Here is a 15,422-nt window from a genome sequence, read left to right as displayed (position 1 = left end):
AACAGTGTGTTTTGACTGCACATAGGTTTTTTCTCTCAGGCAGAATTTGAAACAACACTCTTCTAGGCTTAGACGACTTGTTTTAAATTAAAGAAAATGGCAGAAAAGGATTAAATTAAAATCTCTGCAGCAGAACATGGTGTAATAGACTTCAGGCCTCATAAAAATTTCAGAATTATGCAGAGGCAAAGCAGACTGCAATAACAATACAAGTTCATTTTACAAAAGTTGAAGCTGTACTTTCAGAATCTTTCCTTGTTTGTTGCTCTCTAAAATAATCTGTTATTGGTAGATCATCTTAATGGGAAAGACAGCTGATGAGATGGCCTGATTCACCTTACTAAGGTGGCAAATATGGAATAAGTTATTAAAGTATCTAACTCCCAGTTTTGTAAAATGCATGAGACGGAATTAGATAGAGGCCCAGACTTCTCAGTACAGACTTTCACATTAAAGAAAACATTTCAACATTTTCTTCTCTGTTACTTGCTATCTTCTTCAGGGCCCCCAAGGTTTCTAATTATTTTGCCAGAGCTGAGGGAAGCCTTGCAGCTAGCCTATTGGTACTTGCTAATTAATAAAGAGTTCCTATTTTGAGTGGATGCAGCTATTTTCCATGTTGCATTTGGTTCACCGAAGTAAGGCAACAGTCAGAATTCATTGTGCAAAGCCTTGGATAATTCCCTCCACTCAAGCAGGAAGCCAGGGGGCCTAGTTGTAACCATACCATTTGTATTAATATCGTACAGATTTATTTCCTTTTCTGATTTTCCTCTTTATAATAAGCAGAAAAGAAGGGAGAAAAATGGCAACATATATCCAAAGGAGCAGGGATTTAAACTGATAGGCTAAATGTGTTTCACTTCACCACAGCGTAATATTTTCCCAAAGTAGCTTAACGAAAGTCTATTGTAAGCAATGCCAGAAGAATCAAAATTCAGGGTTTATTCTATCCACCAGTGAGCAGGACTTATCACATCAAACAGAGTAATGTGAGTTTTGGAGCAGGAGCACTTTAGTGACACCTCTGAAACAACTTTCTTTTTAAAAGAATTCTACCAGAATAAATCCCTCTCCCTTGTTCATGTCCCATCCACAGCAAAGCTGAGTATCTTGAGGTTTGAAGATAACTGCAACCACTGATTTTTAATTTTTTTTTCTGCTTTGGCATTAGGAACTCCTTCATAGATATCCTTCGGGCTATCCTACTGTCCTTGGAAGTGCTCATCGAAGATCAAGAGCTTCAGATAAATGGCTTCATTCTAATTATAGACTGGAGCAACTTCTCCTTCAAGCAAGCCTCCAAGCTTACACCATCTATCCTCAAACTGGCCATTGAAGGGTTACAGGTAGGTGGAGGGTAATACATGTACCTGCAATTTTTATTGCTGCAGACAGTGATTTTTGCCTCATCAGGCACTGAGCAGGGTGAAAGGTGGTAAGAGAAAATAATCCAGAATGCTTTAGTGTCCCATTTTCCTGCAACATAGATTGATTTTCATATGTTTCATTTTGAAAGTCTTTCACTTTTATTTCAGCTGTAAATCAGCGCAACCAGTATGTGTGTTACTTACTGCAGCATTAAGAAGGACAGTTAGAGATTTGAGGTTTAATCCATCAGGGAATTCAGAGAGATTAAGATCCAGCCTTCTGGAGTGTGCAGTCCACATGCAAGCACATCTGTATGCAGAGGAAGGGTGGCAGGAGAAGAGACTGGTTCCCTCAGCAGATGGAAACATGCTGTTGTGTTCAGGTGGATGCATTTGAGTCAGAAGGAAATGAGGAAGAGGCAGGATGGGCTCCCTGTCGCCTGTCGTGCCCTCATTCTGACTGCCTTAATTTGTCACACAGGATCCTGTTACATTATGGTTCAGGTTGTTCAGGGGCTGCACATCCAGTTGGTGCTTGCAAATAAATAGGAGCAAGATAAAACTGCCTGCTGTTAGGGGGTTAGGTGGAAAGTGAGGCCAAGGTGGCTTGGGCCTGATGAGGCCACCTGAGGATGAAGGTAGGCTATTGTGCTCAAAGAGAACTTCAGCTCTTTCCGCTAGAGTCTGAGCCCATCTCTCCTGCTAGACCTGAGATGTATTTTTAGGTTTGAAGTAGTCTGACACAATCTTATTAATGTGGGCATTTGACAGAACCCAGGGACTATTTAGGTTGGAAGGACCTCTGGAGATCATCTTGTCCAAACTCCTACTCAAAGCAGAACTGACTTAATCTTAGACCAGGTTGCTCAAGCATCATGTTTCATCTAACTCCATAGGAGAGATTTCATAAGTTCTTGTTTTTCCATTTTATTTTTAGTACTTTTCAGGTATCCTGCAGTCATAAATATCTCAGGAATAACCTTCCCTGGGGTGGGTGTGTCTTAACTTTATCTCATATACTAGAAAGAACAATTTGTTCAACTAATTTTTGACTAACAAATTGTCTACAATTAGATCATGATCATCTCTATTTTATATTATTCAAAAATGAGGTAGAAAAATCTGCCAGTAGTTCCCTTTGTGGAGGTTTTTCACCTAATCTAACAAATTAGAAAGTCAAGCTGCACAATTAGTTCTTAGGTCAATACTTTATCTTGTCCTGCTGCTACTATCACTTTGTCTGCCTTCCTTCACAGAATAACATTCTGTGGTTCAAAAATACCCTACAGTCAGAAGGAAGAGAAAGCCAAGTGTCTAAACTTTGCTCTTCCACCTCTCCAGTAAGAGGCCAGTCCAGCCTTCATCCCATCTGGTTTCTGGCCACAGCACTGTATGGGAATGAGGGGACATGTCCACCTTCCTGCAGGTCCAGCTTTGAGGGGTGGAAAAGCAAGTCAAAGACATTTTTCCCTACTGTTCCTGTTCAGAGGCTCTTCTACAATATCCCCATTACCTGGACAGAGCCTGCAGTTTATTTGTAGTTGTTGGCAACAGTATATTTCTGGAAGTACGAAAACATGGAAGTACCAAAGCTGTTCTTATGATGGTGTCATTAGCCTGACATCCTGTGCTGGACAATTTAAGGAGGTTGCCTCTCTTGGTGGTGGGTAGGCATTTAATTTCTCGTTGAAAGTCACATTACTGTCATCTTCTTCATGATAAGTAGAAATATAACTGTCTCTCTACAAAGTACAAATTGGGATAATGTGTCCCAGACTTTTCTAACCACTAGCAGGCTTGATGATTTGTAAGAGTTGTGAATGCTACACTCTGATATACTAGGGATAGAAGCAAGTCATTCATGCTTACAAAGCACATATTTAGCAAGCAATGCTGGTAGGGTGTTTTTAGAGCTTGGTTTTTTTTTTTTTTTGGCTCTCATCATTGCTGTTGAAGTACCTTCATTAAGACTTTGTTCTATTATTATTTTAAAACAACTACCGTTATCCTAATGTAAAATTTATGTAAAATGTAATGGAAATGAAGGCAAGACCTACATACAGAAAAAGAGAAGTCACAATACGAGTTGCATTAGAGCTCACTGAAAGCAAAAAGTCAGGTTCTACTCTTAGGAGACAATGATGTCTGAAAAAAAACAAGATTGTTTTAGTTCCTTGTTATTTATCACAGCCAAGGCATTATGCATGTGCAGATGGTCAGGCAGGAAGATTACATAGATATTCCAGTCCTCCTTTCTAATGAGAGATTTTGGGTCATTTTAAGCCCTGTGTAAGTATAGTGAAGTGGATGGAAGGAAAATAATTGCCTCTTACAATTTCAAGTGGTGTTAAACTCATATGTTCACATGTTGGTGTCTGAGCTAAGAACTTCTAGCCTCTGTGTAACAGCAATTCTAATGCCATAGCTGAACCATTTGCCAATAGCTTTGTTAGGCTCTTGTCTGATTTAGTATCTCAGACCATCACTTTCAAAAATAAGCAGTAGTGTACTTAATAATCTAAATTTCTGCATTGGGTAATTTTTTTCTTACTTTCAAATTGTTTTAAGCCACTAAACATATTGGCAGATGTTTATTTTTGGGGGTTTTTTTTGGTTTTTTTTGCAATTGTGTTCATTTTTTTTTCCTCAAATTGCTGCTGCAGTGCATTGTAACTAAGTTCATAGAACAAACATTACACAGGTGCATATGTTAGTTTATCCTGTGTTGAAAGGCCTACACCAGTCAAATCTAATAGACTTAGCTGCAGAGATTAGTATGCTGCTATTACATAGGTTGCTCAGTTCTACATACTGCAAAGTCTGTAAACACTCAGGGAGATTAAGTATGAGTTATAACACCACATGGATGAAAGCACATTTTGCTCAATACTACTCTTCTTTCTGTTTGGATTTCTGTATATACTGCATCACACAAGACAGTTCATTATAATTCAACCGAGCGCCTACTCTGTTTCTCAGTTACTTAATGACCTAAAAGGAGCCTTATGACTCCACTTTAAATAACAGTTGTTCGTATACTAAGCAGATATTTGTACAGTAGGGTGACTCTCATCTTGTCATAGCAGCACCAGGACAAGTGTGGTTTTAGTGCCTAAACCTTCCCTGTTTAAGGAGCTCTGCTCTTTTATCACAAGGCAATTGCTACTGTATGCTTTGAGCTTGAACCATACTCCTTCCTAGACTTCACTGATCTTTTGGGTTTTAACACATTAAAGAGAAGATCATCATGTGGATGGAAAGGTGGGGAAAGAGATGTATATAACACCAATCTATTTTGCCAATAACTTGATGAGTTTTGACTTCTGATCCTTATTCTTTTAATGAGCACAGCTTTTCCCCTTCACAGCATATTTCTCCCCTCTGTTCTTTTCTTCTGTGAAGCTGTGTGTCATGCTGATCTTATCCTATAATGGTAGACAAAACTTAATTGCGGTTTGAGTTAACCAGAGACTGATCTTTTGGCATTTTTCATAACAGCTTAGAAACATCAGAGTTTAATGGCAAAGGTAAGAAACCCATGTTGCAATTGTGAAGCAGGTAAAACGTGTAAAAAATAGTCGCTTCTTAGTATGTGAGATGTTTGCTACTGACCTCTAATAAACATGGGAATCAGGGCTGAAGTGTGTTACAGTGAAGATAGCCTGGGTGTCTTTTGCTCAGAGGAGGTAGTTGCTTTGCCTCCAGACATGACTTTTGATTTCAGGGTGGTCCAAAACTTTCAAAACAGCACAAGGTCTGGTCTGGTCGTGCCTGGTCATATCCCGGCCACATGCTTTTTTTTTTTTTTCTTTGATAATTCTGTAACGTGCAACCCTACTCATATTTGTGATGACAGTGACTATTTAAAAAATCGCTATGGCTACTTCATGGCAATGATGAATCACTTCAGGGATGATCTTTAAAGTTCAAGTGGGCTTTGATTCAAATTTCACAATCCCTGCAGCAAACAGCAGTAACAACAGGGAACAACCAAGATCGACAAAAAGGGATTTGTCCCCAGATTTTCATTGGTAGTAGCCTGGCAGAAGTTATGACCAATAATGTCCATTAGGATATCCATTAAAGCTGTTTTATTTTTAAAAATTATCTTCAGTTTATCATCACCCAGTGAATTTGGAAACTGATATTCCTGGGAGGAGAGGGCAATGAAAGGAAATCAATGATGTTTGACTTAAGAACATCTTAATCAGATACCAGTACTGGTAAAATTATTCTGAAAAAAATATTCAAATATGGGAAACTTGTATAAACTTCTATTAGAAAAGTATTTAAGGTACGTTTGTCCAGAATAGCAACAATGCTGAGATCAGGTCAGGTAATCAAGCTATGATATTGGTTTGGACACTATTGGAGGTTATCCCACTTTGAAATCTGGAATGAAATACCACATTAGGGAAAACTCAGCCTGCTTAGAACTATGTAAAGTGTTTTATCTTTAATATGGACAATACATTTAAATAACTTAAAATAGATTTTAAAATTATTTTTTAAATTCCCTCCTACTGTAATTATGTGGGATTGAGAAACTTAATGTCAGTTAAATTATAGCAGCAGATTACTTGTCTCTTGACACTAGCTTATACAATCAAATGTATTTCCTGTTATGCTTTAGTAGGAAGAGCTAAAACATAAAATACGCTCAAAGAATCTAGAATCTAGAGCTTGTAGGAAAAAACGCGTAGTCCAATATTATGGCAAAAGTGTGATTTGATTGTGTATTTGTTTTTATAAGTCTTAGCAAGAAATATGAGCTTTTAGAGCTGATGAGAGTTTTCCAGTGAAAAACAGTTTTTCTGGAACAATGTCATTTTTTTCAGAATAGAAGTATTACAGTGATATATGCTTCCAAAATTCTCTGGAAAGCTCTGGAAATATATTTGTTTCAAAATTTTTCATCTGAAAAATCAAAATACTTAACATTCCATCTCATTATGAGCACTTGATTTCTTTCTTAATTGTTATCTGTTCTTGCTTTTTCTGAGTTGAAATCAAGCTGAGATAATGGAACAACATTTCAGATCAGCATGATCTGGGTTAATGGGTATGACTGAGTCCTTGTTATGGTCAAACTGGGGATCTAAGCAGAGCCTGAGCAATCCTTGTGCAAGCTCAGTTTTTCCTTCACCAGCTCAGATCCTGGAGCAAGGAACTGACTCTTCTCTCCTGGTTTAAACACATCTGTACTCTGAAACCCATGGCAGGTGTGATCTCTTTGACTTAGTGCTTCCAGTTGAACTCTTTATGAGTCACACAAAGGATGCAGGCTATGAGATGCCTTAAACAGTGACTATAAAATACTGCTAGTCTTTCTATAGGGTTTCTGAACACAATGCTGCTGTTACTTGAAAGTTTCAAGTGAGTGACAATCCAGAACATAACACATGCAGAACATTCTGAAGAGACTTGATCTAACTCAGCGTTTCTGTAGAAATCTGTAGTGGAGAGAGAAGTCTATCTATGCTATAAATATCCTATGATGCTTTTATGTCTCATCAGGTATTTATAACAGATCATATAACAGAAAGACAGAGAGCTCTCTGTCATTGCCTACTGAAGACAGGACAGATTAAAATCTTTAGTAATAGAAACTAGGCAAGTAAAACCATATATAGACACATGTATATATTGACTTGGACAAGGATAAATAAAAAAACCCTTAGCACATAGTATTTATTTCTGGGAGACTAAATGCAGACTCAAAACTCATTCACCTGCTCTGTTATTCCCTAGTCTTTCAGGTTCAAAATCTGAGAGCCAAAATCAGCAGACAGCTGAGGCCAGTTGCTGGGATAGTATAGCTGGGTGGGGCTCTGTACACATCTGCAGGGTAATGCTGATTTATGGCAGGGGAGAATCAATCAGTCCTCCTGCTTTTCTGCTGTTAGAAAGAAATCTACTTCAAGACAGATTGTTGGTGCTTTGTTTCAGTTTATGTCCAGGATTTAAAGACTTGCAAAAAATTAAAGACATCTTTAGATTTTTCATTTTGTGCAAAAGCCTTCTCATTACCTTTCTTAGGAAAGAGAAATTGAACAGAAGTGGATATTTTAGGCTGTGTTCTTGAGGATGGACAACAGCTTCTTTAGTAGTGGCCTACCAGAAGGCAGACAATTTCCTCAGAGTATAAAACCAGGACGATCTTGTGTCATAATCATAGCTTGTTGATATGTCCAAAAGGCATGTTATAGCTTCCCAAACTAGAGCCCCTGCAAATTACTCCAGAAAACCCACTAATAACTCAAGCTTATGTTCACAGAGACAAGATTGAACAAGCTAAACATGGTTTACCCACAGAGGGGAACAAATCTGGTCTGTGAATACAACAGACAAGTCCTTCAGTAAGAATTACTTAACTGTTTCTGAAAAGTGACAACTTCAAGATTTAATGACTTTCAGCATCTGGAAAATGCCTGCAGATCACAATTTAGCAGATGCTATAAGATACAATGGGCTTTCTCAAACATCTGTAGCAAAAAAAAAAAAAAAAACTTTGTTGATTTCAAATCCACTGTTTGTATGAAATGTTTGTGTAATTACAGATATTTAGATGAAACCATTTCCAATATAGTCACATGGAAAGCATACCAAGTTTTCCATTACATGTTGCCTCAAAAGTTCCCAGATCTCTTCTCTAGCTACTTTTCTTCAATATTAGAATGTGCTCCATGTTAGACACCTGTGCTGAACTGCTGAACATGAAGTCACAGCTAATGCTGAGCACTTAGTATCCATCGAAAGAAGGTCAGTTTGAATCATTTCAGAAGCACTCATGCTATCTGTCTCCAGCAGCTGTTGTGATATATAGAGTGAGTACTCTCTGAGATGTCAGTGAAAGTGCCTTTGAAATTTTAGGAAATGGGAAAAGTAATTGACTCATTATATGTAAAATAAAGGTAGATAAACAGACTTTGCTCTCTTCAAGAGGAGGTCTGTGTTCATTGTGTGCCTATCATCTCTAGGGAGTTAACTGGAACAAGGGAAAAGAATAGCATAGTGGTCTGTAGACTCACATTTGTGACTTGAAAATTTAAATGAACTTCTTAGCAGAATTGATTAGCCCAGCCATGTTTGTTGTTGCTTTTGGCTGTGAGTAAAGGATAAGCTGCAATGTGGACAGCCCAAGAGGCTGGATATGTTAAGTGGCAAGTCTTTTTCTAATGCCACTTATCACATTTTGGTAAAGGTCATATCAAGTTGCCACTAAGAGTCAGATGGAAAGCAATTACTTTTTCAGCCCTGCCAAGAAAACAGAAAAGTTTATTGCAATAACTCTGGCTACAGCAGCAGAAAGTAGCTGTTTCTTACTGGTAGCCAGTAAAGCAGCAGCTAGAGCTGACACCAATCATACTTGAACCTTCCCACCAACATATGCATAAATAGCTCACGTTGTACCATGAACATTTCTTTCTCTTATAAAATGTGAATGTGGCCAAATGTACTTGCATTAATTTACGTTATCCCTGTCCTAATTAATTTCATAGAACTTCAGGAGTGATGCATCTGTGATAACCATTTAACTTCTTTTTCAACCCCAAAAGCCTTTTCCTTTTTAGCATGCAAACTGAGTGAAAGCTTCCTGAAGAGAGTATTTACTACAGAAACCTTCTTGCTATGAGAAATATATAAAGCAATTATGCAAAAATATCAAAGGGATTGCACATACAAGACTAGACCAGAAAGACATAGGAGTAGTGACATGAGGGGACACCTCATCGCAGCCTACAGTTTCCTCACAAGGTGAGGATCAATATGGTCGAAAGATACTGCAGTGCGTTCAGTAAGTTTGAGGTGAAGTCCCAACTGATGTGAATGGGACTTTTGCCATTGCTTTGATGGAGGCTGCAATTACCCCCCTGTCACACCTTGGCAGGAAGTGATTTTCCAGTTAATAGGAGTTTTCGCTACTTGCAGAAAACATCCCTCAAGAGCAGAGCACTTCTTGGAAATCTTGCACATCAATTAGAGCTTTTGTCTAGTGATCTTGAAACACTCAGTTTTGTTATCAAACATTTTTATGTCTCTTAACTGTGTAGAGTTTAACACTTGAAACACACATTGCTGAATAGCAGGAGTTCCTTGATGCAAAAATGTTGACCTGAAACATCTCAAACTTCACAGTCTTCTGAGGAAAGGTGAAAACTTCAAGTGAAAATTTCCCTCCCTCTCTACCCCTTGCCCCCCCGCTAAACTTTGATTTTGACAAATGGGAATTTTCTGAGGAAAAAAGGATTTCAGTAGAAATTCCTTCAGTAGCTGTACTGCCCTGTAATTCAAACCTTCCTACAATTATTTCAGGATGTATTTTGCATCCCTCTCTGCTAGACATGTATTAGACCATTTGCATGTGCATTCTGCTTTTCACTCTGAGCATGCTCCCACTGTTTCGAACTGGGTACTGTAGAACCAGTTCAAAGCATGGCCAAAGTGTAATTAAAAATAATTTCCATTTCAGAGGCGGCTTTCCGATCAACTCCAATTTATATGCAATGAAAATGCAGCTAAGAAAAAGCACAGCTAACACAAATACAATTACAATGCAAATATTCTTCAAATAGTAGATACATTTAGAATGTAATCAAATTGACATTTTTCCAGAAAAAAAGGTAGAAACATTTATTTATGTGTGTGGAGCAAAATACTTATTACTGTTTAAGAATTACAGAGGATAACAGCAAAACTTTTAATAAATGGAAAATAGAATTAAAGCTTGCCTAGGCTTATAGGGTTATATAAATCTTATTCTTATATTTTCCAAGAGAATTTAAAAGCAGCTTTAAATTACTAGAAGTGCACTCAGTAGCACATGTGCTCAATGTCTGAAAGAGATAGTTTCTGGTGGGTTGCTGAGAAGGCTCATATGAATGGACATCTGCAGTAGTTACAAAGCATCCTACTCTATTTCTGTGTGATGTTTCACAAAGAGTCCCACTGGCAATCCTAATTTTGTTTGCCTCCTTTAACAAGTATGGAGAACCTGAATTTTAAAGTTTGTCAGAAAATAGTATCTCTGCAGTATAGCACAGACAGCATTAACCTCCTGGTCATGGTGTTTTCCTTTATCGTATCATTTGAAATAATTTATCAAACTTCTTGCTAATTGTGAATAAAACTGCAAGAGGACAGTCCTAAAGAGATAAGAATTCCTGAATCTGTACTGTAACTGAAATTAATTAATTTGTACAGATAAAGCTTTGGACTTAATTAATCTATGAGTGTGTTTTCTGCTGACATTGGAGACAATATTTACTACTCAGACTCTCCAAAATTAAAAAAAGAAAAAGTTAATCATTTACTATGTAAAAAAGCCCACAATCCTTCATATTTTCAGACAATTTCCAAGCATTTTTTATCAAAAGGAAAATATTTGCACTTAAAACTAACAAGGTAAACTTCAGGTTCTCTTGCTGGCCACTGTCTTTGCAGAAGCTGAGTTCACGATCACTGCAGCATAGAGACTGTCTGTAGTCATTTGGCATCATGTGTAGAAGATCCAGTTGGACAATGGGACTCACAAAGGACTAAAGAAGCAGAAAACAGTTGAGCTGTAGTCCTGGACAGATACTGTGGAGGAATCTCTGCAATTAAGCTTTTCTATGAAAAGTCAACGTTTTCAGGAAGAAGGCCACAGCTTTTCACACAGAAATAAATACATAATTAGGCCGGAAGAGCTGTGTCTTTTTGAAACTGAAACTCTGTTTCTCTGCAAGATTCTAGTTTAAACTTACAATGTATCACCATACATATTCCTACCCAGTCCCCGCCATTGGGGGACTTCTGGTCATCCAATAACAATTTCTTCTCATAGCAGAACTACTGTGAGAACTAGATCAATTAAGCCATGGCAAACAAATCAGCTGAACATTATCTAGCTTTTTCCCTCTTCCCTTCCTCCCTGCTCTTTCTCTACATTTGCTAGTGCTTTCTCCTCTAAATATTATAAGATGAATAAAGTTGTTAGGTAAAGCAGGTGTCAAGGTGTGCATTTTGTGGGGCTGAGCCCACATGGTTAACAGCATCAGGTATTCAAACACACCAAATGTAATTAACTATTCAAGAAATTTCCCCCTTCCAATTTGTTATACATGCCTGAATGAATGCTAACGGGGTCACATAGTTCTTTGAACTGCTGCTGACAGAACAATAAAGAGTTCCTGTGGTTTTCAAGAAACACCACAGTACAATTTTGCTTGCTTTGCAAGGGCATTTCTTAATGATATCATTATACCCTTTAAACTCCTAGTCCACTCTCAGAAACTCACAACATTTCAAATGACAAGTTGCCTTCTCTTCTCCCTGGGAGAATTGAATCTCAATTATAATTTATAATGTGTTACTTACTCAGTGAATATTCTTTTCCTGTGCCTCTGAAAGGTGTCAGCTATGGTATTTTAATGAAGCACCCCTGTTTTATAGCCTCTCTCTTTTAAAACTGGAACAACAGCATTTAAAGGGCTAGACCTCTTATCCAGTTTGCTGAGTAAAGAAGGCAAAAAAAAATCCATTTCAACTGTCTTAAAAAGACGATGAAAAATAACTTAGATTTGTCTCTGTTCCAGAGGTAACTTATGCCTGAGATTGAATAAATAACCTTACTAACAAATTCTTGCCATCTGTGATAAAATGCACTCCATATTAGAAGCATTTTATTTTAACTGCTGACACCATTTTGAGGTTGTTTCACAAAGACATTATAGGCAAATTAGCTCAGGAATGCTTGTTAAACTAACAAAGTAAGTGAATGTTGCTATTAGCTTGAGTAAATTTATTTGGATCTAACTCTAAGGAATGCCCAGCTTTGTCTGTATATGGGAGAAAAAAAAATAGGAAAAAAACCATGACCCTTTGTAGTAGTGCATTCCTTCTCTTTGAAGTTAATGCAGAAAGTACATCTGTAGGATTACAAGTTTAGAGCAGAAGAAAAAAAATCAGGAAATAATCTTGCATGCTTATAGAAGGTTTTGCAAATTAGTCCTCTTTGATTTTTTTAATTGGAAATTTTGCTTAGTACAAATTCTGTAATGGCATCAGAACATGATTTTCAGAAATTTGCTTTTAACAACAGAGTGCTTTGCTGGGCATGCACAGTGTTGAAAATAAATTATTGTCTTAAAGGTACTTCCACACAGTGAGCTGTCAGGCTGCAGCTTTCCCTCAGCAGCAGTATCTCAGATACTGGCTCTGCACAACTTGTCCTGACCAGTCAGTAAGTATCCAGGCCACCAGCATGAACAGGGGGAAGTGGTCAGGAATTTCAGCACAGTGAATCCCCAAACGTGCCACCAGCATTACCAACATGACTGTGGCCAAAAATCAACATGTCCCTATTTTTTATATTCAGGAGGCTGGGTCCAAGCACAGAGAACACTTCATGCCACCTCTCCCCAGAACCTGGAGGCTGTGTTTTTAAGGTGGATGTCTTTGAATCTGGGCTGGTTAACACACTAAAAGGAGACAGGGAATAACTCTTGGCAGGAACATCTGCTTATTTTTGTTCATATTGCATCTTTTTGAAAAACCTGTCACCTCGGTAGTAACAACCTTGGAAGATGTGACAAAGGTGAAGACTTTGAACCCTTCTGATTTCTTTGCCATTCACAGAATCACAGAATGTTAGGGATTGGAAGGGACCTCAAAAGATCATCTAGTCCAATACCCCTGTAGATCTTGCATGCTTTAAACATTTGAAAATACTGTTTGTACATGCTAAATGCAGCAAACCACCAACTGTAAAGTAATTTATCTTTCTATTTTTGTCTACCTTTCTTCCCTAAGTCATGAGCTCAGTTTTCCCCCTACATTTCTCCAATTGCTAATGCACAGCAGAGCTTTACAAGCTAAAGCATTGTTACACTGCCATGATGGGAGTTTTTATGAAGCAGAACAGCTAATGCCATATCTTTTTTGTTTTTTCTTTTTTATTCTGTGTTAGCATTATGTAAATGAGCTCAGCAGCAACACATCAAACATTGGTAAGCTTCCTGTCAGGAGGTAGTACTGGAAAAATATTTACAGTAGTTTGCTTTGCTAAATACACCAGAAAACATGCTGTTTCACTTTTTCTTTTGTTGCTGCATCTCCCACTTTCGTGGTGTTCTGCCCTTTCTCAGATAATTTCTGCCTGAACTTCAAGGTAACGTCTCTTTGGAGATTTTCTATCTAAAGTAAGCAAAGCTCGGATGGTTTTTAACACTTTTAATATCTTTAAAAGCTTTAAAAGAATTGTAACATGTGGAGCGGTAGAAGGGACGGTCATTTTTTCATGCTACACACTTTTCCAGAACTTATATACTATCAACACATGATAGTATATATGAGATGCTATAGGAATGCAATAGAAGTGGTGTTACAAACAAACAAACAAACAAACAGTCATTTTCACCCTGCAGCAAAAGATAAAATAAAAATGGGAAAAAATTAAGTAAAACTGTACTCAGCCTTTAAAATACAACTGTCTGTATATTTTTATATCCTGGCATTGCAGGCAGGGGAGCAATAAACAAATTTGGGCTTGTGAAACCATAGCAATTTGAAGTGGGATGTGACTCCCACAGAAGTCCAGTTGTTGATGGTGTGTTTAAAATCTAGATCTAGCAGAAGTAAAGCTTTGAAAGACTAATCAGGACAAGCCCCTTCTCTGTGGGCTTGATTATGACAGTGGGGCTGTAATAACTGAGGTCTGGGAACTATTGCTCTGAAAGACGAAAGGAGCACAGGGCTGATGCTTTGCCACTGTCACTAGTAGCACCTGTTACTAGTCACTAGTACAAGGATGAGGAGGTAACAAATGAAGCTACTAGGAACCAGGTTTGGAACAAATGAAAGGAGGCAGCTCTTCCTGCAGTGTGCTGTAGACCTGAAAGTCCTTGTCTAGAAGGATATGTGGATTCCACACAACGTCAAGAGACACTGGACAGGTTAATACAAGGGAAATCTAGTGAGGGTGACTAAGGAGACAGGAATCATGCCTGACTCTAAAAGCTGAGAATAACTGAAACCTGAGACCGTGCTGGGTGAAAACATGCTCACCTGTTCCTCCTCTTCCCTTGACAGCTACGTAGGGCAGCTGGTCTAGAGGGAGAATACAGGGCCAGATGAGACCTTGGTCTGGCTTTCATGGCCTCCTACTGCTCCAGAAGGAGCAAAATTTTCGTCTGTCCTTGGCAATTCCTTCGAGTGCTGCCTAGTCATGGTAACAGTTATAAAACATTTGTTTCCAAGAGTTCAAAGACAGTAAGCAGAAGTGCTCCTAAATTTTCCCCTGGGATGCAACCAATGTCAGGATGGTGGACTGCAGAGGTGGCTCTGGGGCAGCCTTTGGCACTGCGGGACTTGGCTCTCCTCTTGTCACTGCAACTCAGTGGTGTCTGGTTTATACTGAAATACATAAAAACAGATTGGTATTGACCATTACCAATATTGATGAAACCCACCACATAGAAACTATAGTTTGCTTAGTCACTATGTTAGTGATGTTACTGGTGTGGCAGTGTATACCTTTTCCCTTTCAACATCAGTTTATTTCCAGTTTCTAGCATGAGGGAGGTATTTAAAAATATCAGTTTCTGGGTTTCCTAAGGACCTGATTCTGTTCAATATGCTTACAATGAACAAATAACCAAGCACAATCTCTCTCTGATCTCCCTTAAAAGAGGGGAAAAAAAACCATCCCAGAATGAAAAATGTCTGAGCCAATGCTCTGTAAGCTAAAAGGAAATCATTAGATAGATACTGCCCAGCCCCTCTGAGCTACATGTTTTGAAACAAATCTGTACTTGGAGGCATCAGTAATTATTTCCATTTATTTTCCGCTTCAGTGATATGTAAAGCTGCAGTTTTGTTATGGCTTGCCAAATGCCTCAGTTGATTTACATAAAATGTTCACAGGAGGCAGAAATATTTGCCTGAAGGATAAAAATAAACATATTCAAGCAAACAAGATGCTAGTAAAAATGTAGTAAATTCTGAAATCTAGTGGAGAGCTAATTGTATTTTTCCCTGTGCTTATCTAAGCATGACCACAGCAGAGCTTGG

At 38.2% G+C, this 15,422-nt stretch overlaps 1 protein-coding gene across 1 annotated transcript in view; it reads left to right on the top strand.

The window, feature by feature from the left end:
• The window catches only part of CLVS1 (clavesin 1), a gene marked incomplete at its 5' end in the record, with an annotated part of 93,133 nt that overhangs the window by 25,291 nt on the left and 52,420 nt on the right, over positions 1-15,422 (top strand). The window contains one exon of the mRNA XM_082045648.1: positions 1,175-1,349. Coding sequence (XP_081901774.1) covers positions 1,175-1,349 — 175 coding nt within the window. The remainder of the gene's footprint in view (positions 1-1,174; positions 1,350-15,422) is intronic.

The sequence above is a fragment of the Streptopelia decaocto genome, assembly GCF_964273445.1.
Source record: "Streptopelia decaocto genome assembly, chromosome: 2".
NCBI lineage: Eukaryota > Metazoa > Chordata > Aves > Columbiformes > Columbidae > Streptopelia > Streptopelia decaocto.
Note: the sequence above shows the minus strand (reverse complement) of the source record. Positions and strands in the feature narration are given on the sequence as shown.